Source organism: Felis catus, chromosome B3 (assembly GCF_018350175.1).
Source record: "Felis catus isolate Fca126 chromosome B3, F.catus_Fca126_mat1.0, whole genome shotgun sequence".
Classification (NCBI taxonomy): Eukaryota; Metazoa; Chordata; class Mammalia; order Carnivora; family Felidae; genus Felis; species Felis catus.
Genome location: NC_058373.1, coordinates 120,945,524 through 120,969,992, shown reverse-complemented (window position 1 = coordinate 120,969,992; position 24,469 = coordinate 120,945,524). Strand labels below are relative to the sequence as shown.

The following is a 24,469-nucleotide window of genomic DNA, read 5'->3' as shown; positions in this document are numbered from 1 at the left end:
GGTTCAGCTAACTTTACTTACAGCATGGAATTAATGAGACCAAAATCAATGCTTAATATGGGCCAGGTGCATTCATTCTATCCTATGGATACTTTCTGCAGCCTTGAAATTGCAAAGATTGCAGAGTTTCCCAATATAGAGTGTGAGTTGATCAACACAAATTTATGGTCACCACTGAGAAACAAAAAAATCTCCAAACACATAGTTTAGAATAGCAACTTTGCTACTGAAGAACAGTACTAGGAATTAAGATGACTGCAGTGTGCATTAAATTCTACCAAGATAAGGTGGTTTAAGAGGAATAACTTCAGCCTGGCATCAGGATAGAACACATGAAGGATTCAGTCGGCCATGGTGCAAACTGTTATTTCCAATTCAGCTTCCTCTACTCCTAAGCACGTCAGTAGCTCCCACAAATAGATGGATCTGGTTACATTTTCCAGGGAGGTGACTGAGGAGATGGAAACCTGGTCACATCTCAGTTCCGGCTTTGTTTGCACAATGGGCCAGTTGCAGTAGGCTTTCCATGACTGCCCAGCAGAGGAATACTGTTAACAGCTCTCCAAATCGACAAGCAAGCCGGTTTACACAGGGTCCTTCACTGGCCTCCTGCCTACCTCTCCCTGCTCCTTTATGCTGTCAGCCACACCACAAGACTGCAGTGCTCTATACAAACCATGCTCTTGAGGCAGGATGGCCTCATTCTCTCGTCTTCACTGAACTTCCTGTTCATCCTTCAGGACGTGGTCCAGCATTTTTCAAATCCTCCCTCTACTCAGTTTGAGTTCGGGTGCCTTCCTCCTTGCTGCCAAGATACCCTGGTATTCTTATCTCAAAATTTATCATTCTACATCACAATATTTGCTCTCCTGGTCTCTTCCTCAGAAGACCATGAATATCATGACAGCAGGAATGCCTTTCCTCTTTGTATATTCAGCAGCAAGCAGGGTGCTTGGCATAAAGGGTGTTCTATTCACATCTACTGAGTGAAGGGACATTTATTAAGGCCCAAACTGTTGAGACAGCTATATTGCTAGCAGGTCTACGAGGCGTTTAGCAGAACGTTCAGAACAGTCCATCACTACCATTAACAATTCAAAGTACGTGTCCTCACGCCTTAGGGATCCATTTTGCTTTGGCATACAAAGGACAACACCTGCCATAGGTTTGGAAGATTTTATTGACTTTTGCTCTAGTAGCTTCCAAAAACAAGAATAGGTCATTTTAAGAAGATGCCACAGAAATTGCCTATCTTCTTTCAATGATGTAGGCACAGGAGCCCATTCACGGTTGCTTTGATAAACAGCTCACCAGGAGCAAAAGGTAAATGGAATAAAAGGGTGTCACAAGACACCCAGCCCTGGGACCAGTGGCACATAGTTTATTTCACATATACGTGGCCACCAATAGTTCATTTATATTGTGAAAAGAGGCAGCAAAGAGTGTTGCTGGGAACAGAAAGTCTAGCACCAAAAAGACGGAGTGTGAATGCTGGCTTGAGTATTAACTATGTGACTTTGAGCAAGTTAATCTATGACTGCATGTATTATTTCATGGCTTTAAAACTGACATAAATTTACCTACCTTAGAGTTGTTAAAGATTGAGATGCTGTTGACAAGTGGCATATAATAATCACTCAGTAAATAGTCATTATTACCATCATCATCATCATATTATTAGGGGCTCTGGAAAGGGTCAGACTGGTTTCAAGCAGAGTATATCTAAGGACCCTGGGACTATCCTGCTTTGTAGCAGCCATCTTCCCCACAAGATCCCTGAGGAAGGCTGGCTTCCTGAGTGCTGAATACATGTTTTTTGAATCAGTAAATAGGACAATGGCCCGAGTAGACCTTTGTTATTCTTATCAGCTGTCCAGCATCTGAACTACCCTCCTGTTTGAGGAATTCATCCAACCCCAACAGAAGCTACACATTCCAGATAACTCATCCTCACTTCCTGCAGCTAGGATAGATAGGCACATGAGTACTAATCAGATCCCTCATCCCAGATTTCGAATCAGACACTAGTGATTCAAAGAAGCCAGGAACACACAGGATCCCTTCTGGTGAGGGTGGAACCCCTACATATAGTTTCCGAGGCAGCATGCAGTGACGGCAATAAAGCAGAAAATCGAGTTCCACTTTACTAGGAGTAGGGCTAGGGCCTGAAACCCCAAGATCCAACGTGGTACCGAAGGTCAAACATCGGTGAGGAAATGAGTCTGCCTCATGCCCAAACTAAACTCTTACCAGAAGCAGAAAGTAAAAAAACTGAAAGCACTAGGTGGGGGTAGCCTCCTTGTATGTAGAAGTGGGCCCAGGCCTCCTTACTGGTCCAAGACCCTGGAGAGGAGAAAGCAGAAGAGGGACCAGAGTTCCAGCCTGACTTTTCACGAATGGCAACACCAAGAGTAAATAGGGGTCTTACGAATCTTAGAACCTGACAAATGTGATTAGCAACCTTCCTACCTATGTGGGCCTGGAGTAGGGACAAAGAGAAACAAAGGAAGGAGCAGAGACCTTGAGCACACTTTCCTGTAAGTCTACACCAATTATTAATGAAATGCTTCACTCTATGCCTGTGCTTTAAGTCAGTGCATTAGGTGGTATGGCAAAGGGGCACGTGAGCCCACGGGTGTTAACTGAAATATCAGAAGGGAGGACAGGGACATCCGGTCTGTGTTAGACTGACCCACCCACCCATCCTCCCACCTGTGGAGATTGAGAAAGCAAAGAAGTAGGGGAAAAATCAGGAGAAAGCGGGGTCAGAACAGGGACAATTCCACAATGGAAGTCACTGTACAGTATGACATCATAATGATCAATCGAAGGACTGAATTTTGACAACTGGAAATCACTGGTGAACCCAGCAAAAAGTTTTAATGGCGGTGAGTGTAGCAGCCAGGTTTTGGTATGGTGGTTCTCAGCCCCACCTGCACCGTTGCTTTAAAAAGAATGAAGCCTGTCCCGCCTCCCCATTCTGATGTGATTTTTCTGTGGTTCAGTTGGGGGAATTAAGATTTTTAAAAATCTCCCCAGGTGGTCTTAATGTGCAGCCAGGGTTAAAAACTACCGCTTCAGTGGACTGAGAATTAATGAACAGGAAGTGCGAGTGAGGGCAGTATTTTTGGTAGCCAAGGGGTTCAAAGGGCTGAGAAAGGTATTTTTGTTTGAAGAAGGAATCTTTAAAACATGTTCAAATGCAAAGCTCTACGTGCCAGGAGTGAGAAGCTATAGTTAGACTGAGCAAGGCATCTGATCAAAGGAGAGGGAACCAAGGCACAGAGGAGAAGGAATCTGTCTTAGGTATGACAGGCACTTGCAAGAAGGAGGTGAGGAAGGGTGTACGTAAGGGGTGTGCGACCGGGGACTCCTGTCTAATGGCCTGTCACCTGCTAGGGGATGGGGGAGATTGGCCGCTGAACTTGAGAGAAGGTGGGGGTAAGCAGAGTTTGAAATGGCCGCAGTTTGCAATAGCTACTGACAAGAGGAGTGGGATAAATATAGAGAGCAATTTTAAGTGTCGCCATGGTTTTGGGGTGGCAGGAGTCCGCACAATCATGACAATTGTTCATGAAGGGATACACGGCCCACTGGGAGGGGCAAGATGCAGTGTCTACACACAGTGAAAGGGGTTGATTTAAGTCAAAGCCACCGCAACCATCTGTAAGTTCTCTGATGTTTCCTCTTTCTCAATTAAAAACATTTGAATGAGGGATCTGCAAGGGTCAGAACTCACTTCCAGAGAAAGAAAACATTACTTCTCATAATTTACATCTCGAAAACCTTCTTTTTATATTCCCATACCTTGATACTATCTAGTAACACCAACATTTTTGGTCAGAGGTATTTTTAACTGGTTTTCAAGATCGAAGAGGAAAATCACATGGTGTTTTAAAAGACTGAGAAAATTGAAAGGAGAACTCAACAGTTTAAACATGTGTGCTAATCCTGTTTTTTTGTTTTTTTGTTTTTTTTAAATTTTCTGTATATTACAATGTTTTAACAGATTAAAAACGCTTTCTGGCTAGGGAAACACTGCCTCTCCCAGGGCTGGCTGATTCTCAGGAAGACAGCAAAGGAATCAGCCAGCAGCACGCTTTTGATGTGCAAACTAAGCAGGTACGATGGAGCCATACCCCCTCCATCTGGCCTGTTCCACTTCAGGAAGCAATCACCCCAGGGCCAGGTACCAGGCAACCAGAGTCTATACTCTGGTCCAAAGGCCCCAGAATTATTCAAACTAGCCATTTCCAAACTGTTCCCCCTGCCCTGCCCCGCCTTCATAGTGGAAACCCCAACAGAGGCTCTGGCCTAAACCTATTGCTTGCTCCCTTCTTCTGCCTCTTGACCAAACCCGGTTGTCCTCCTGTGGCCCCGCAGGGCAAGCCATGCCTTGTTTCTAGGGGAACTGTAACATTAAGCTTTTCTTTCGGTGACACAGGCCTGTCTGTGCCCTCACTTAATCACCTTTATAAAGTCACACCTGGGCACAAGACGACGTGAGTACCTGAGGACATGATACCAGAGAAGTCCTCATTGGCCACACATATTCCCAGAGAAAACCTTGGGCTCGCAGGCTTTAGTAATAAATTACAGCCTAGCCTTATTTGTGCAAATAAAACCCAAAGAAAGAAATGGTCGCAATTTCATTTCAAAGCTTTAGGACTCGAGTACCGTATTCGGAAATGCTGAATCCTTGAGTCAGACAACACAAAAATATACAACATTCTGTGGCTGCTGGTCACCAACCTCTGCAGAATCATTGAAATGTAACACAAAGACAATAGGGTGTGATTAAGTTCTAGCAAAAGATCACCAATAGCTCAACAAGGATTTATTCCACAACACTATGTTCTCAGGATGGTCTCTTCCGCCAATTATTTTCATTTTTGTGAGCCACACTCTAAAGACTTCGTCATTATTATGCCGGAAAAGACATAACACTTTCCCAGGAAATTAAGATGCAATGAACAAGTATCATGAAATCATAGGCGGCCGTACGTTACACAAATGTTTTGCTGTCTGTTGTGAAAAATGACTATCACGCACAGACTGAAAATTCACTGTTATATTTTAACCCACATGAAAGGTTGTTTCCATCCATCTAAATATGGCCTTGATGACATTTTTCTCCCCATCATCCTTTCCCAATATTTCCAGGAGATCTTTTAGGAGCTTCAGGGAAAAAGTGTGGGAAATAAAGACATTAACAATTTCTGCAAAGAATCATATACAAAACACGTCTATATTTGTGGAGAGAAATGTAAGTGCACCTTACAGCTTAGGGGGACACCAACATCTTAAAACATTTAACTATGCAAAGCCTGTGGTTCACAAATGTCAGCGTGCACCAGAGTCCCCCGGAGGGCTTGTAAGACTGCCCAACCCACCCTCCATTTCTGGTCCAGTATGTGTGGTTGGGGCAAGGACGTGCTGCTGCTGTCCGTCTACAGGCCCCAGCACCTCTGCTCTAAGCATGTCTCCTCTTCGTCATGCCTTCTTACTTCTGAACCTTGCCAAGATTGTTTTCCCCGGTGAACATCTTCAGGATCTGCCTCATTCTTCAACACTGTGCTTGAAAAGCTTACGTTCCGAAAATTTGGCAATTTCCCCAAGTGCTTAACACGCCTATGTGCAGTGGCGGGAAAATTTCTTTTGGCCAGAAGTTTGTTTTGCTGGGCTTGCTAAAAACCTTACAGATCCATACGCTTCAGCAGTATCATTCATTTTCCTTGTGTCTATTCCACATTGCTGTTTTCGGGCATTTGACATTCATCTCTTTTGGGATCTTAATGTAGGTGAAAGCCTCTCCGGGCCACCTTGCGTTTAGTGCATTGGCAAAACCCAACAACTCCCTCAGTACCGTTGCTTGATGGGGTAAGAGCTCATCCTGACTGCCGCCACCATCAGTAACTCCACCAGCTGGCGTGGCCGGCGCGGGAGATAAGCAAATACCAACAAGTGAGACAGCTCAAGTATTAACAAAGGTAACAGCTGACACCCGGGGCAAACTGCTTTTACTATCCCTCCGGCCACCACATGAATCATGACACACCCTGTAAACTCTGCCCCCAGCTAGACTGTATCCACAGCTGCTAGAGTAGGCCAGTCCGTTCTCACGCCAGCTCGGCTGAATTTCACCAGACTTAGGGAACACTGAATGTGGCTCGTAATGCTAAGATTTTTACATAGTCTTCGCCTCAGGAAACAAAAAGCATGTGGCTCTGACCAGAGGAATGAAGTCAAAATAGAGAGAAGACCAGAAATGAAATCAAACATCACCAGGAGCCTTAGAGCCAAAGTGGAGTAGCCGTCACACCAGCAATGACACTGCCAGCCTAGCTCCTTCCTCCTGACACCGTAACCTGTTCCACTCTAAGTGACCTCTGTGGTGACTCTGCTCCTCTGCAGCTCGACAACCTCCAATGCTGTGGGTCTAGACCATGTCTCTGATTCCAAAATACAGGGACAGATCAGAGCCATCTATGTGGGATTCCTAAGTAGTTTAATTACCTGTCCTCAGTGTGGAGCTTGACTTAGCAAAGGATGCCACAAGCATCACAGATTAAGAAGTTTTATTTCAGCTTTTGGTCACTTTACTGCCAAAATGGCCTTGTTCGCAGCCTGTTTCACAGCCCAGCAAAACAATGCCGTCTGATATTTTCAACTGCATTTGATTTCAAAAGAATTCAAGGTTAAATGTGCCCTATTAAGCATACACCGCTCAATAGAGACCACACCCTGCCCCTCCCAAATTTGGCACCACGGAAACAGCTAATTCCCTATTCTGCACAGTTCTTACCAAAAAGTAACACAAGAGTTGATGCAAATGAACCTGTTCCCTTAAAATGAAAAATAATCTCCAATTCCCTTAAATTCATAAGCAAAACTAATTTTTATGAACGATGCTCATGCAAGTAGATAATGTCTTGACTTGTGCCCACCGTGGAAAATACAGGTTAGGATTCAGACAGGCAGGCTGTATAGCCGGCTAGGATAAATCAGAACCCTGAAATAAGCAAGAACTGTGCAACTCAGCTTCAGTTACTAGTTTTGAGTAGATCAAATGCATGGGAGCTCAATGATTATCCCCAAAGGAAGTCATGCTATGAGAGTTTTTTCAACAGACTACAAAACCTGATCGTAAAATTACATCTTTTGTTGAAAGGTAACAGACTTTTCTCGGTGTATGACATCATACACTTGGCCATATAAAAAAGAAATTTAAAATTTAAGATTCAAAAAACACCCCATTCTAAGGTTACTCCTCTGGAATTGACTCATACAGAAAAGAGGCAAAGTAAGTTGGTTAATAATTCTGTAAGCATGCTCATGCAGCAGCCTAAAATGAGCAGCACAGCTGACAACCCTGTGTTGCAAAGTATTCATGGCTATTTTTTAGGCAACTAATTTTCTTCCCCACTTATAGGTAGATATGGCATTTGGGGGTAATCCCTGTTGAATGTACTCAAAATATGTAGAAAAGCATGCCCAAGAAAGATGATAAACGTTCACGACACACTGTTTCAAAATTATGGGTCTCCGAGTCACTCAGGTCTATCAATGAAAAACAAAAGATTATAACCCAGGGCAGAGGAAGTCCAAAAATCTGGAATTTCAGTTTTGGCTTGATTATGTGATTTCTGGGCAAGGTGCTAAACTTTATTTCTGGTCTCTGAAAAATGGCAGCAGTCACCTACCCTTACATCACACAGATGTTTAAAATGTAAATAAAGTTGTCTATGTAAATTATTTGTAATCACAGGTAGAAAGGAGAACTGCTAGGCCATAAGACTCGCCCTGAACTGTGGAAGTCTGAATAGGCTGTGATGACAGGACCCGTCTCTACAACAGCCAGAGCTTAGTGCAAAGAAAGTAAAATTACGTCCATGGATTTCTCCCTTAAATCCAACTAATTACATTAGAGATTTGTCTCAGGACACGACGGGGACTAGGTTTGAATGCACACAGGACAATCAAGCCAACCTTCGTCACTAAAACAACTTGGTAGTGCCATTTCATATTCAACAGGCACTTTACCTCTTATACTGCCATGGCTACAGGCCCCAGGGAAGGGAAGTACACTCACTACTGCATGAGAACCAGGGGTGGCTCCCAGAGATGCTGGGTTGGCATTCACGCCACTCCCTCACCTCACAATCTCCACCTGCCCCTCCCTCCACCATACCCCTGGTTACAGTTGACATGTTCTCTGTTCTCCGTTACAGAAAAGGGCTACGTAAATTACCTTCAAGTCCCCCTTTCCAACTAGACTCACACCCACCCATCAACATGGAAACCCTGGACTTGGCACTGGAGAGGACTACCATTTTTAAAGGGAACGTGATAGAACAGCCCACCCTCACATTCTGTGTGAGGAGAAGGGACAACTGCGTTTCGTGAAAAGGAGGCTCTGTCCTGACGCTCAGCACCTATTCAAGCACAGAAAATATCCAGGCGCGGGGCTGGGAGTTCCTCTGGAATGTTCCAGAGCAGTGGGCACTTTGAAAACAGTTTCTGTACATTTCAGAGTAAATGTACTCAATTCGTACAAAAAAGAACGCTCTGTCAACCAGTCCTCTGAATGACAGACACTCTTGATAATACTTTTTTAGAAAGGGTGGCTTTTCCCCAGCGGTTCCAGGCAGTCACTTATTCCTCATCCTGACAAAGCGGCATCCAACTCCAGGCATGGCTGTATACATAACTCCACACGCAGCTGAGCCGTCATAAACACGCCAAGTATAAAGGCGTGTCAAAAAGACATTTTTCTCCCCAAAGTACGGCTCCAAGAAGCCATTATTATAACAGAGTATGAATTTCTGCTGCAGGTTACTGACCTATAAACTAACAATAAAATTCCCATTTAGTACATAAAGGCTTACACTGTGACATGAAGTATTAAGACACAATCCACTGACTATTTTAAGTTTGTTGAACAACTAAACCATTTTCTTCATTACATCATGAATACAGACATCCTCTTGCAGGAGAACACCAACTTTGGAGACGAGGCCAAGTACAAATGCATCTGCTGGAGATCCCATTAGGCCATTTAGAAAACTGGAAGAAGTTCCCGCTGTCCAGGCCGCTGGGGTCTCCTCTGAGGCTCCAAAATGAGAACTTGATGGATTTAGCTTATTGGCACGATCAGTGAATCAAGACCAGGCTCAAAGGCAAACCTTGTCTCTGCAAACGCAATTCCACACACCGGTCTTAACTCAGTGTTTAAATCTGTCTAGAACTGGCTACCAATTTGGGACTTCCTCAAATGATATTAAAAGCTCTACACAAAAAGTATGCAAAAGCAGTTACTAGTTTTTCAAGGAAAGAGACATACCTGCAAAAAGCAACAGCTCTGTAAACGGGGCTGCAGGTAACTGTTGGGACAACGACAGCAATGTAACAAATAGCAGAGGATGACTTTTTTTTTTCTGTTTTAAACTGCTGCTGCAATACTTTACTAATTTTTTTTTTTTAAACCAGATTTGCACAACATGATTTTCTAAGAGAAAGAGTCCACTGCTTTGTCTGAAGAGGGGTCATCCTGGCGGTAAAAGGACTGGGAATGTCAACTGCGATATGCAAGGCTCTGCGACACCACGTCTAGGATGCGTTGCATGACACCCAGCGGCTCCCGGTGGGTGGGCTCCTGCCCTCTAGCTGTATCCAGGGCTCTTTTCTGGTGGCATTTTAAAAAACGTAGCTGCAGCGGAGTCAGTAGCTTTCTCTGCGGCAGAGGTCCTGACCAACCACTCAGGGTTTGGAGATTTCTGGACCTGCGATGCTGGTGTGGTTGGCTCCACTACATCCACGTGAACTGGGAAGGTGGTTACAATAAAAATAAGGAAGAAAAGATCAAGGGGAGACAAATTAGAATAAGAGACACTTCAAGGCAAATTTCTCTGAATCCTTTTATTTTATACTCTATTAACCCAAGTGGCCACATAAGGTTTCTCTTTTTCCTTTCCAAAAAAAAAAAAAATAATAATAATAAGGCAAGATTTAAGTAAGGTAAGTATGTCTCTACCTGAGAAAATGGGTTTAACTGAACAAATAAATACAGCAGTACAAATTCATAATGTAGTAATTATCATTTATTGAGCACTTATGAGCTTGTAAATACTCTACAACCATAATCTTATTTCCTAAGGCAAACCCTTGGAAGTAGGTATTGTCATCTCCATTTTCTGGATCAAAAAACTGAGGCAGAGAGATAAGCAGATACATTGTTCAGGGACACAACAGAGCTGGTTAAGTAGCAAGATTCAAACTCTGATTCCAGACTTCAAGCCCTAGGCTTGTTACAGCCCATGCCTCCAATAATACAGTGTTACCAATAAATAGCATACAAAAAGAAAAATGGTAGAAAAACTACACAGTCAGGCCCAGTGTTTTTCGACAAGGACACCGAAGATATTCTGGACACGACAATCATTGCTTGTGCAGGGCTGCCCTGTATACTTTAGGGCACTTCCACTCTGGACCTCATCCGCTGAATGCCAAAAGCACTCCTCAGTCACTGTGATGATCAAACAGTGTCCTCACATTTCCAAATGCCCGAGCAGAGTGGTACAAACCACCATCACACCCACTCTGTTCAGAGTGAACGGATATACACTAAAATACAGCAAAATCTAGAAAATGTTTGTTTTTACCTTGTCACTCAATAATTCATCTCCTAGGAATGTAACCAGAACAGTAATTTTCAAATTGTGGGTCACCAAATCAATTTAGTAGGCCAAGACCGGTATTTTTTTCTAACGAAAAGGAGTAATATATACCAGAGTGAACCCAAGAATTTATTTTAGCTTTACATGCACACCCACATACATATTCAAACATGAATTTCTCACGGCAGGCTATTATTCTATGACACAGATTTCAAACATTTTGGAACCTCACCCACAGCAGTAAGAAATACGTTTGACACACCACAACCCCAATCTGTCTGTCTCTCTTACACACACATGCACATGCACACACAAAACATGCTCACTCACTCATATTTAGCTGAAAATAAATTTCACGAAACTTAATCTAACGTTACTATATGGTATTCAGCCGCAGTGGGAAAACACCTCTTATCCTAGGAAAACTGGTTTTTTGCTCTGTATTTTTTATTACGGTAAAATACACATAACATAAAACTTCCCACGTTAACAAATTTCAAGTGTACAGTTCAGAGGCATCAGGTACGTTCACGATGCTGCACAACCATCACCACCATCCCACTCCTGAGCTTCTTCACTATCCCAAATGGAAACGCTATCCTATTACATAGTAACTCCTATTCTCCTCTTTCCCCAGTCCTTGGCAACCATGATTCTACTTTGTTTCTACATACTTGACCATACGAGGTACCTCATATAACTGAAATCATATAGTATTTATCTTTTTATGTCTGACTGATTTCACTTAGCATTATGTCTTTTTGTTTTTAATGCTCATTTGAGAGAGAGAGAGAGAGAGAGAGAGCAAGCAAGTGGGAGAGGGGCAGAGAGAGAGAGGGAGACACAGAATCCGAAGCAGGCTCCAGGCTCCGAGCTGTCAGCACAGAGCTCGGTGTGGGGCTCAAACTCACAGACCGTGAAGTTATGACCTGAGCCAAAGTCGGATGCTTAACCGACTGAGCCGCCCAGGCGCTCCTAGCGTTATGTCTTCATTCATGCGGTAGCATGTCAGAATTTCCTTCCTTGTCAAGGCCAAATAATATTCCACTGTGTGTATATACCACATGTTGTTTATCGATTTATACATTTATCGATTTGGGTTGTTTCCACTTTTTGACTACTGTGCATAATGTTGCTATGAACACGGGTGTCCAATTATCTGAATCCATGCATTCAATTCTTTTGAGTATACACTTAGAAGCAGAATTGCTGGATCACATGGCAGTTTTACGTTTACAATTTTGAAGAACCACCACAGGGCTCCACAGTGGCTACACTATTTTACATGCCCTCCGTTAATGCACAAGATTCCAATTTCTTCACATCTTTCCCAACATTTGTTGTTCCCTGTTCCCTGACACAGCCATCCTAAGGAGTGTGAAGTGGCCCAGGGACACTTTGGCACATGTTCTCCCAGAGAACAATGCAGTATTTTTCACAATAGCATAAAATGGGATATAATCCAAATGTCCATTAGGAATGTTTAATTGTAGTATACTCACCATATTCATACAACGGAATACCATACATACGGCAGGAAAAAAAAAAGATTTTGGCAGGACAAAACGTGAGCGAATCTCAAATACAACTGGGTGAAACTTGTAACGTATAAAAGAGGACATTCCATTAACACAAGCTTCTAAAACATGCTAACTAGACAATATATTGCTTAGAGAGCATATGTCTGTTAAAGCAATTTGAAAACAAACCCCAAAGAATGACAAATGATTTTTAAAAAACACTTATTAATATAACAAAAAACCACATCAGGACAATGGTGAGCTCCAAGGACAGTGAGAAGAAGACTTTAAAGGTGGTGGTCTTTTTCTTAAAGTGGATGGTAGGTACGTGGATATTTGCTATATTGTTTTCCTTTACACCTTACAGATCTTCTACAAATCTTCTTTCATAGCCATTCAATATTTACTAAAAAACATTTTTAACTTTAAAAACCATTTAAACTTTAAAAAGGGGCAGTAAGAAAAAAAACAAAAACAAAAAGGGGCGATAAGAATCTGCCCTATGACTCCTGGGACAAGGCCAACTTACAGTGGAACTACTCAATCCAGTCACAGGGTCAGAGTAATTTTCAGAATAACTCTGTTTCAACTTTAAGATTGTACTCACTTATTCACATGAAAACTATCTAGTGAGATCATTCTCCAGGAAGAGTATTATTTTAGATGCCAGGAGTACAGAAGTGAACAGACCAGACAGAAACTCCTGCCCTTGCAAATGTGTCTCTAGCATCAATGGCCTGGTATTTGGAACTGCTGAGTACCCTTCCAATTGATGCTCTAAGGACACATATCTGGTCCCAGAGACAGGAAGGTCAGAAGAGGCTTTGGGGATGGCCAACACAGTCAGGGCTCTGAATACAGCATCATACCACCCCCCCACTCTCCTTTACCTGAAGCCAGGTGTTTAATTTTTGAAGGAATAGGATTTGTACACCAAAGCCTCCATTCTATCATTCTAATGAAGAAAATCATCTCATAGAAATGAAACCTAGTTTTCAGCTGTGTTCCTTACGTTTTCTTATAACTACTTAAGATCTTGAACCTCAGAGAAAATAACCCATTTTTTCTTTTCCAGTTACATTCTTTAAGAGCATATCCAGCAAATTCACTTGAGCACGAGGGACAGACTTACTGGGTCTTCCCTGTTCTGGTGCTATCGAAACAGAAGCCAGTTTACACAGTTTCTCGCTAAACTCCAAAGGTGGCTCTGTGTGCCAGACACCTGTGTACGTTATAAAGTCATAAAGAGAAGGGAAGTGGACACAGAAAGAAGGAAATAAAGGTGCTACACTTTCAAGATCTATTTAACGACCTAATGGAAAGGCCTTTTCCCCTGGCTTTTCTTAGTATTAATATAAAAAGACAAGACAAGCTACTCCCTTCCGCTCTTCACCTCTCTAGCCTTATTAATACCTTTAAATTCAGTCAATCTCAACTCAAAACTTTCTACCAGTGGGGGAGGGGAAAAGGAAAAAGATTTGTGGCTGCATGTTTAAGAAAGAAGCTGAATTCATCACAGTGACAGGGGAGAGTGTTGGCAGAGATCTGAGCTATTTATTCTTTTAGGAAAATCCTATAAAGAATGACACAAGGAAGCCTCTATCTGCAGTCTTGTTCATCACACTGGTGAAGAGTCCGATAACAGATGTATGCAGTAGCGTGATTTAGTGCCAGGAGCTGGCCCCTGATGTGTATTAATACAGCGGCAAAGCGGAACGCACCTCTCTTCATCACTCATTTCTATAAAAGAGGTGGAATCCGAGATGGCCCGATGTTAGGCAGAGCAAGCCCATTTGTTCTACTGACTGATGGTGCGGGCTCGGGCTATGTCCTTCACCTCCATGGGGCACTCGGGTTGTGGATAGAAAAAAAAAAAAAATGTTCAGTGAAGCAGACCTTAGTCAACAAGTGAGAGGAGGGGGTGAGCTCAGTAGGAGAAATGTTTAATGCCCCAAGTCTTATTCAATACCTCCCAGTACCTTTCCTGATTTGAGTACGGAACAAGGATTTTAAACTCTTCCCAACAGTTCTCGTCTTATGAACAATTAAAACCTAAAAAAAGAAGCTAGATATTAAGGAGGAAAAAAAAGATAAAAAGGGGAGATTGTTTTAATGTTTTCAATACCATAGAGTGAATGAGGATCTGGGTGGGTTTGGATACAGTCACTGTTTGGAACCAATTCTACCTTATATAACACAGAACACCTGAAGTGTGTAAGAAGGCAGCTGGAGAGTCCTAGGGAAACCGGTTTGACCTTGGCACTGCAATTTATCACCCATGTGACCTCGGGGAAGTGATTTAACTTCTGTAAGTCTCAATGTGCTCATGTGTAAATTGGGAATACAAACAGCATCTACCTTATAAGTTGTTGCAAAGATTAAGTGAAATAATGCATGCAAAGTAATCAGCTCAGGGCATGGCCATGTAGAAATCACTGGAAAAAATTATTATAATTACCAGATCTGTGATAAGATTGTCCAGTAGCCACCCCAAACAGAAGCTGAAAGTCAATTTCAATGTATACTGAAACTTACTAAGGGGGGGGGGGGGAGGACAGAGTTCCCCATCTTTCTGAGGCTTACTCTTTACTCAACTAGCAACTGCTCTGATCTATATAATATGTAGTATTTTCTGAAGAAAATAAAATAATCTATGATATACTCAATTCCCTCAGGGTGAATTCACCATCATCAAGAAAATAACTGCAGGTATTTCTGACAGATCCTACAAATAGATATGATCTTTTTACCCAGAGCAATTCATCCTAAACTGTATTGAAATAACACAAAAATTTCCTGATTACCAACTATGTTTAACTACTTTCTCTTAACTCCAAAGAAAAATACCTACAAACATCCGATATTCTCTCTGATATAAATAATAGTCATCCCCCCTTTTTTAAGAACAACATACGTAAAGTACATAAATCATTAATGTACAGCTCAATGAAGTTTTACATATGTATATATTCATGTAACCCTACCTAGCTGATGACATACAGCCTTTCCTAGAAGACTTCCTCATGTCCTCTCCTGGTCACTACTGCTCACCAAAGAGAACCACTATTTCAGTTTCTAATCAACTGGTTTTGCCCCGAAAATGAACAGGTTTTAACTTGAAAGCTGTTTTTTTAGAGCGGGAGAGAGCATGCGAGTGGGGGAGAGAGGCAGAAGGAGACAGAGAATCCCAGCAGGCTCTGCGCTGGACACGGAGCTCGATTCCACGACCGTGAGATCATGACCTGAGCTGAAATCAAGAGCCGGACGCTCAACCGACTTGACCTACCCAGGTGCCCCTAAAAATAGTTTTTAAATAGAAATTCCACGGATAGTAAAGTATTAGCACTCTACTACAAATAAGAACAGTGAGAATGCACTGTACTGTGAACCAAATAAGAAAGTAAATAAATCCATGTGGCTCCCTGACTACTGACTAAACCACCATCCTATCTGGATTTTCATTAACGCAGACCTAACTTCCTTGTCTGTGGTAGAACAAAGCACAGATGACTAAAGATTGCTGATCCAGTGGAATACTGGGATTCAAACTCAAGAAAGCCACAGGACACAGTGAAAAAGCACAGACTTCTAGGTTAGAGAGAGCTGGGTTTGAATTCTTACCATGTACATGACCTTGGGCAAATTACTTTCTCACGTTCTCATTTTCCCATACAAAATGGGAATAAAATGACCTACCTTATTATAAAGGTTAGATGAAAAGGTATATAAAACATAACTTAGCACCTGACACGCAACCGGTGCTCAAGAAATGATAACTACATACGGTTACCTGCATTTGGGCTAGACAGAGATGCTGTGGCCACAGGTTTCCGTTTCCTCTTGATGTCACGTGAACATGGGGGTCCCAAGTGTATGTTTGCCTGTCTGCAGATGTGAGAAAGAAAAAACACTGTTTTCACTTTGTTATTCTTAGTGTAAGACATTATGTTCGGCCCAGATAAAATCCCTGACCCATTACAGACATACACTAACAAGACAGGTACCATCCTTTGTCATCAACTGTCAAGTACAAGATAATTCAGGATTAACCATAACTCATTTTTTATGCACAATCTATACCCATTCTAAACTTTTTACCTAATTTCAGAATAGCAGACACTCAAGATTAATTTCAATAAATGTGTTTCATTGCATGCTGATTTTTGTACAATTATTTTTCATAAAAACTATAACTGCAATTGTTCTAAACTCACTAATGAAATACCTACTCCCAAGTGGTAATATACTGAAAAGTTTAATGCTGCATGAACACAGATATTTGCACAGAATTTTAATAGGGATTTTAACCCTTCTATCACTATAATTCTGGATTTTAAGTGTCTGTATCACAAGTTAGGTAAGTTTGATTTCTGTGATGTTTTTAAATATTAATTTCTTGCTAATAATATATTCCCTCATTAGAATAGTCAGCTTAACTGAAAAACAAAACAGTGAGTGCTTCACGGCTGGAAAAAAGCAAAAGATTGTATGAAAGACAATGGACTGAACGCTGAAACAGCTGGCCTGCGATTTTAGTTGCCCACTTCCTCCTTCCTCTCAAACTAGACAGACCCTACCCGATGAAGGACCAAGTTGATTCTCACCTTTACACAAAGCTTTCCTTGAACATTCGAGGCCTTACTGACCATGAATCATTATTTAACTGGTATACATATATCTTGTTTCACTAATGAGGCTTAATCTCCTTGAGAACAGGGACCATATTTATACTCCTTTCATAATTTTCCACTGATCTACTAACCTCAGCACAAGGCACTTAGCTGATGGCCATTAAATATCTGTTGACTAGAACTGATACTAATGAATAAAAGTTCTAGAAACCAGTCAATTGTACACTTAAAAGTGGTTCAAACTGCAAATTCTGTTATATATGTTTTACCACAATTTTTAAAAAATAGCCAGAGTATATAACATATAAAAAGGAATCTAGTAAAATTATACCAGATGAACTCTTAATTGGTAGTCCCAGCTGGGGATCAAGTATCATGGCTTAATAGTCTTTTTTTTTTTAATGTTTATTTATTTATTTTGAGAGTGTGTGTACATGTGCTGGGGAAGGGCAGAGAGAGAGAGAGAGAGAGAGAGAGAGAGAGAGAGAGAGAGAGAGAGAATCCCAAGCAAGCCCCATGCTGTCAGTGCAGAGACTGATGTAGGGCTCTATCCCACGAACCAGGAGATCATGATCTGAGCAGAAATCAAGAGTCAGACGCTAAACTGACTGAGCCACCCAGGCATCCTTCATGGCTTTATCAGTCTTTTTTTTTTTTATGAATATAATTTATTGTCAAATTGGCTTATATACTTTATCAGTCTTAAGACTAGAACCTCCGTCAAATCTAAGAGCACCTAGTTAACAAAGTACCAAGACAACTGTTGAATGGACAAATTTTCCTATTCAGAGGGCCCCTAATCTGGCAACTTCCACAGTTTAAAAAGCATGCAAGTATATACGTTTTTTTCTCTAAACGCAAAAGCTTAAGAATCAATTCAATTTATAAACAAAAAAAGATAAGACTTTAACTGAAATCATAAGATTTTCAGAATGCAAAGAACATTACAACAGGCAGAGATTTATAGTATAAAGCCCGTATTTTGGAATATTCCATCTAAGTCACCTTTCATCGATCACTCTTCTAAATGGAAAAAGAGCTAACTTTTAAGTATCCCATGAAGAGTTAAAGAGCCCCCAAAGTGAAATGTGAATACAAATGTGTAAAGCAGAGAGAACAATTCACTTTCCATACCTTACCAAAGTCCTGGGAATAAATCAGCATGTTGATTAATAATAAGAAACATAGATGGCAGAATACCAAAGGAAGACTGGCCTTCCATCTACAGAGAAAGGTGGGAATTCCCTTTGAAGTCAAAGCCACAAGCAGAAAAGAGAGTGACCCGACAAAGTTTTGTCTTTTATCAAAATACAGGAATGTACAGAATATGGCTTCCATCTTTTCCACAGATGAGGTACTTGAGTACATGCAGATCCAGACTCAAATTTTCCACTTTGCTCTAATCTAAGCATGCTTCTCCTGAAGTACTTCAGACAGACGAGTCACATAAAGAAAGAGTAACAGTATATATTCGTGTTTTCTTCTTTACCTTAAGCTCATTAAAGACTCTCCAAAACTTTTTAGATTAGATGTTAACATCCTTTCTTCAAACTAAGCTACGTTGTTAGATGTCACGACAGTGGTCACCCTTGAGCTATGGAGTGGAGGGGAGGAGGGATAGTGACTAGACAAAGCACCAGGAGTTTCTGGGGTTCTTTTTGGTAATGTTCCATGTCTGGATCCGGATACAGGTTATTTCAATGTGACTTCACTATCCTTCATTAAAAAGCTTAGTTTAAAAACCTTTGCAAACAAAATAAAACAAAACCCACAGAACATTATTTCTTCAAGGTCAGTGTTTACAAAGTGCCGAATTTTATGAGACATGCAAAATGCAAAGTGTAAGTACTCAAAAGGTTTTTTTTTTTTTTTTTTTTAAGGTTTATTTATTTTGAGAGAGAAAGAGAGTGAGCACGAGTCAGGGAGAGGGGGAGAGAAGATCCCAAGCAGGCTCCACGCTGTCAGTGCAGAGCCTGACGCAGGCTCGATCTCATGAACCAAGAGATCATGACCTGAGCAGAGATCAAGAGTTGGACGCTTTAACTGACTGAGCCACCCAGGCACCCCTCAAAAGGGTTTAAAGATATTAATTCTCAGAGTAGCAACTTGGGCTGAACTAAATAAGTACTGCCTTTTATATATACACCGTTCATCATTTTCACAGCTCTGCATGTTTGATATATGTCAGTAAGATGGGTAAGGGCCCATATTATCACTCCTTTATTGACCGAGTCAGTGACATTTATCTCACATTTTCAAGAACTGACACATTTGGGAATAAAAAGATGGAATCACTGATATACCAAAATATTTATACTTTTAATCATTTTAAGCAGAAATATGGTGCTTTTTTAAATGCTTATTTTAGTAAAATAAAAATAAGTATCACTTACCTATTACTACGCATACAGATTATTATACTGCACTACATCCTGCAGTGTCCTTAGGGGGCTGCTGTGGCCTCACAGGCTCGGGTGATCCTTACGAGGCCCTGTCCCTCTGGGCCATGGTTCTCTGACCCCCACTCTTTCCTTGCTCAGTGATGGTAAGGGCTTTAGGGTCAACTGGCCCTGCATTAAATGCCCCCTTACTGCTAAGCCTCCAGCCTGTTACTTGTCTCTGTGGTAAATGATCGACTTCTATCACCCCATTCCCATTCTTAATTATTACCTTGAACATTCTAAATCCTTCAAATTTTGTAAATTCCTCTGTGGTAACTTAGGAAAGAACCTAAGGCTTTCTAAGGGACCCAGGTAATAAAGTTGATGAAGTCAATCACCTTATTTTGTTGTACAAGTATGTATCGTTACACAGACTATTTCCTTTCTATTCAGGAGGGTTTTTTGCTTCTTTTATTGTTCACTGTTTTTACTGAGGTGGTGAAAAGAGGCAGTCTCTTCCCTAAAGGACCTTGTAGCCTGGCCCTATTTCCAGCCACACAGCTTTTCTAGTTACAGAACTAGATAACAGAGAAACTGAGGCAGGGATAAAGAGAAGCCATGTTCATGCCTAAAACACAGTTTAATGCTCCCTCCCTCTTAACACATTTCTCTTAAAGACAATTTCCAGGCTGGAGAGCTATTTCAGAAGTTGAATAACATCACATCTTAGGTCTGAGTACAGAAGGGATATATGTCTCTCCTTACGTCCCTTCCTGGTAAAGGTCTGGGAAAGGAAGAAGGGAGACAGTCAAATTATTATAAAGGACAGTAAGACATTTTCCTTCTCTTTGGTTTTAACTGAACACTAGTAATGGCAGAGTTTACAGGTTGGGAAAATCTAGTTTCCCCTTTGAGGGCTCCATCTGCCTGGGAGGAAGCTTGGAAGACAAAAAGGGAAGAGGACCCAGGAACCTGGAAACCCAGGGCCTGGGGAAAGCACAGAGGAAGCTGGGTGCTCGGCACAAGAGGATTGATTTAAGAGAGACAGGAAACAGAGCCTGCCACGCTGTCTAGCACATTTCGAACACGAGGGCAGCCCCGTTCAGGAGTGGAGAGCAGTCCGCGTTGGGGGCCGGGAGGGCCCCTGTGTAATATTTGGGGACCCAAGCATGGAGGTGTGCAATGAGCAGCCACCGCCTCCTATTGAAGAGGCAGTTCCAGTTTTGGAACCGTCCCAAATAATTCCATATCAGAAACAGTAGACCTAGAGAATCAAGGAAAGGGGAGAAAAAAAAATGGACTTCCTCCCATACTCACTTTCATTTAAGAGTATTTAACTCCTTTCTGGCCCCCCCTTTCTTTTCAAACGTGTTGCTTCTTTGTGTTACTCAGTTTCTCTGTCTACTCTCACAAGATAGAAACTGAAAAGAGACAACATATACAATCGAGGTCTCTCAAAGGACAGGGAAAGAGAGCCCCCTCCATTGTAGGTAGAAAGGGTGGAAGATTTAACTAGATTTTTTTTTTAACTCTCTGTCAAGAGCACTACACAGGTGTTTCTTTGTTGCAAATCGTGTACTGTATGTAGGGGAGGGACCTTTCAATTATGCAGGGGGCAAAAAGAATACGTATCAGTTAAGCTAAAATTTCTACCGGGTTAAAATTTAAACCTTCTTCTCCATTGGAACGGCAATGGTTATCAGAATCACCGAAGAAGATTTATACAAAATATGCATGTCCCACCATGCTGGGGTGGGAGAAGAATCAGTAATATGCTTAGTCTGAAATTTCTCCTCAGGTAATTCTGATAAGCTTCTATCTGCTGTGAAAATTACCGAGTTAAAAAAAAAAAAAATATATATATATATATATATATATATATATATGCGCCAAATTCCCAAAGCCAACTTAGTCAATAAAAGAGATCTAAAAATTTAACTTAATAACAGAATGATGAAATGAATAGTAATTTAAATAAAACTGCTGTCCCCCAGTATACGAGCAATTAACCTAAAGAAAAGACCAGCTATGCTCGTTCTGTTTCATCTGATCGGGGCCTCCACATTCTTGGGGCGCGATCCTTCCACAGCAAGAGTACTTCCCCTAAAAACATCACATTCAGCAGCATTTGCCAAAAAGAACTGATGGGGGAGGGGGGGTGGTGAGTATGAAAAGAAACACACTCTTTAAAAATCCTGACTTCAGGAAAAGCAACTAAATTCATTTCATAAATGTGAAGGTGAATGCTGAACATTAGCAATTAATTGAAAGAGCATTCTGTATATCCACACATAAACACAACATTTCTATTTTACTTTTTAGTGCAGGTAACTGAAAGATCAGGTGAGCCATTCAAGCTGCAGTGTTACTTAGGAAACTGGGCAGATCACTATGTCCCTGGGGCAGGAATGTACTTTTAGGGGAAAAAAAATTACTTTGAGAAATACATGCATGTTTAATAGAACCAATGTTGGCAAAAAATAACTGAAGTGGCTGCTTTAGATTTAGAACAAAGATGTTTAGAGTCGCTTCTGAGGAGAGAAAACAGTCTACCTGCCAATGGCAAGTTAATTTAAGAAATAGTTCACCTTCAAAAATCACTCATTTAAAAATCACTGAAAAGTTCACTTTTTAAATATGGGAAATAAAAATAAGATTTATCGTGAAAAGGTATTTATTTGCTGTATTTTTTCCTTAAACACATACAAACAAGTAACATCAAGAAAAAAAAATTATTGATATTTCTAAGGACCAAAGGTCATATACATCATATATTCCAATTATTCTCCTTAATTACTAATCTATTCCCCTCAATTATTTTTAACAAAAATTTATGGAGGCCTACCCTGTGTAAAGCACTCTGCTGAATGTGGAGAGGGTACACACAAGATGACTGAGCTGAGGGCCCGTCCGCCGGGCACTCAGGACGCAGTGAGGAAGGCCGATGCGTAAAGAATGAACAGATGCCAGACACTGAGCTGTAATCCAAGAACGAAGTGCTAGGGTAAAAGGAAGGAAAAGAGGATCCAATCTAGAGAAATGAAGAAGCCCCCTCCTCACATGTGATTTCATCTTCGGGGTTAACTGACATTGACGAAGCACCCAGTAGGAACCGTCTTCTCAGATTTGCGCACAGGAAAGGGTCCGGGCCTGACACGAGCAGCAGTTAGGGACGGAAAACCACTTCACAATGAGAGGGCACAGAAGAGGCTTCTCTAACAGGATGAGATCCCAGCATTTCCAATAGTGTTTTCACTCAAACCTAACCCTTGACAGTCCGTAACTAAGTGCTCACTAGCACCTGAAAATTCCGTGTACTCTCCTTCCCCGGCCTGGGCCAAGGCTGGCATATCCTGGAGTGGTTTCATGCCATCCACAGGAGCAGAAAAGCTGTGCATCGATTGGAAAGTTGGGTCTGTTACAGTGGCCAGGGAGGGAAAATGCTTTTCGTCACTCCACTTAGGCAGTAAGATGCCAGCCGGCTGAGGGTGCTGTCGACAAGACCATCTGGTAAAGGACAAAAGATTCAAGAGTTGTGTACTCTACGACGGGAAGTTCCAGTAGGGCTGGGCAGCTTTCTGGACAATATCACAGCAGAAACATTTCCTCACACCTGGCCACAACTCAGGCACTAAAGAGATGGGCAAGGGCCGCTGTGCGTCAGAGCATCCCTAGCAGATAGAGGACTAATAAAAGGTTCTTTCCCCTAAGCCCTGAGGTAAAACCTGAGGCTGTTTACTGTGGCTCCAAAGGTCAAAATTAACAGCGTGAATTGAGTCTTCTTCTTGCTCTTTGAAACTCCTTGTCAAGTGGCACAGCCAGCTGGGCACACAACTCTGATATGCAGATCGTAACGTTTGTGAAACAGATAAAATGAATTACAATGAGCAGAGCCTATCATATTTCAACTCTCTAATGGGCAGAAAGGTCTCTTTTTTACCCAAACACTGTCCAAATGCCTCCTCTTATAGTCCATTTAAGCCATTTAAGCACCTCAAGGATCTGTACGACATCTCATTAGCAAATGACTCTGGAAGCAGACTCAAAGTTTATAAAACTGCAATTATCCTAAAGACAGGGGAGAAGTAGTAACCATGTAACAAAAATAATATTAGCTACCAGTATGCTAAACAAATATATTGTTTCATTTTGATCCCCACTAGCCCCATAAAAATTGATATTTCCATTAAAAAAAATTTTTTTTCAACGTTTATTCATTTTTGGGACAGAGAGAGACAGAGCATGAACGGGGGAGAGGCAGAGAGAGAGGGAGACACAGAATCGGAAACAGGCTCCAGGCTCTGAGCCATCAGCCCAGAGCCCGACGCGGGGCTCGAACTCACGGACCGCGAGATCGTGACCTGGCTGAAGTCGGACGCTTAACCGACTGCGCCACCCAGGCGCCCCTGATATTTCCATTTTAAAGATGAGGAAATTGAGCGAGAGGGGGGTTAAGTCATTTGCCCAGGTAAAGCTAAGATTCTTACCTGGGACTGCCAGGACTCCCACTAATATGAGATCAGAAACTTAAAAGAAGGATAAATGGAAGCGGTGATACATCATCAAATCGCCACCCCCAACAGAGGAAAGGTCAGGACAGTTGGAGAAAACTGAGAACTGTCACAAGACACTCAAAAACTACAACGGAGGACTTGTGCATCACACAGACAGATCTAACAACTGATAAGTTCTAGTTATGGTTTTCTACAGCAATAATGGAAGAAAAGCTATCCTTCCTGATCAATAAATCTCTCATTTTGGGAAAAGCTGCCTCCAGCACTCGCTCCTTATTACCATTCTAGAACCGTGTCCTTGACAGCAATACCGCTGCCTCCACCAGAACACCAATCACACCATCTGCTGTTGGAGCTGCAGCAATCCCTACCACCGATAACAAGTATCACTACTTTAATGCAACATCCCAATACTAGTGACCAAAACAACCAATCCAAGACAGTGGGTTGACAAATTTCTTCCGTGCACCCTGCCGACAAGCCGAACACCTGCCCAGCAAGTCTCCCCGACGGTGAGTCACAACGTGCTGGGCACCATGCTAGGCCCTGACACCCTGTTCTTCACCTCGGCAGTTCTCCAAGGGAAGACGAGTCCAGCGTCCTACCTCCCCTGAGGAATCATGCACGCAACACCAAATCACAATTACGAAATGGGATTTCCTGTTAAGCAAATTACAAAGCACTAGTCATAAAACCATTTGCAGGTAGGGCAATAATTTGTAACTCAGGCCACGGATTAGGGTCACC

General features: G+C 41.8%; 1 protein-coding gene across 8 annotated transcripts in view; it reads right to left on the bottom strand.

Moving 5' to 3' along the window:
• Positions 1–24,469, bottom strand: part of GPATCH2L (G-patch domain containing 2 like) — a 156,394-nt gene that overhangs the window by 15,977 nt on the left and 115,948 nt on the right. For 4 of the 8 annotated variants that reach the window (XM_045060287.1, XM_045060284.1, XM_045060285.1 and 1 more), the window contains exon 9: positions 15,987–16,081. In XM_045060287.1, coding sequence (XP_044916222.1) covers positions 15,987–16,081 — 95 coding nt within the window. Of the gene's footprint in view, positions 1–4,822; positions 9,824–13,725; positions 14,249–15,986; positions 16,082–24,469 lie in introns of those variants that run through there. The other 4 variants (XM_019833328.3, XM_019833327.3, XM_019833333.3 and 1 more) reach the window with 2 other exon arrangements.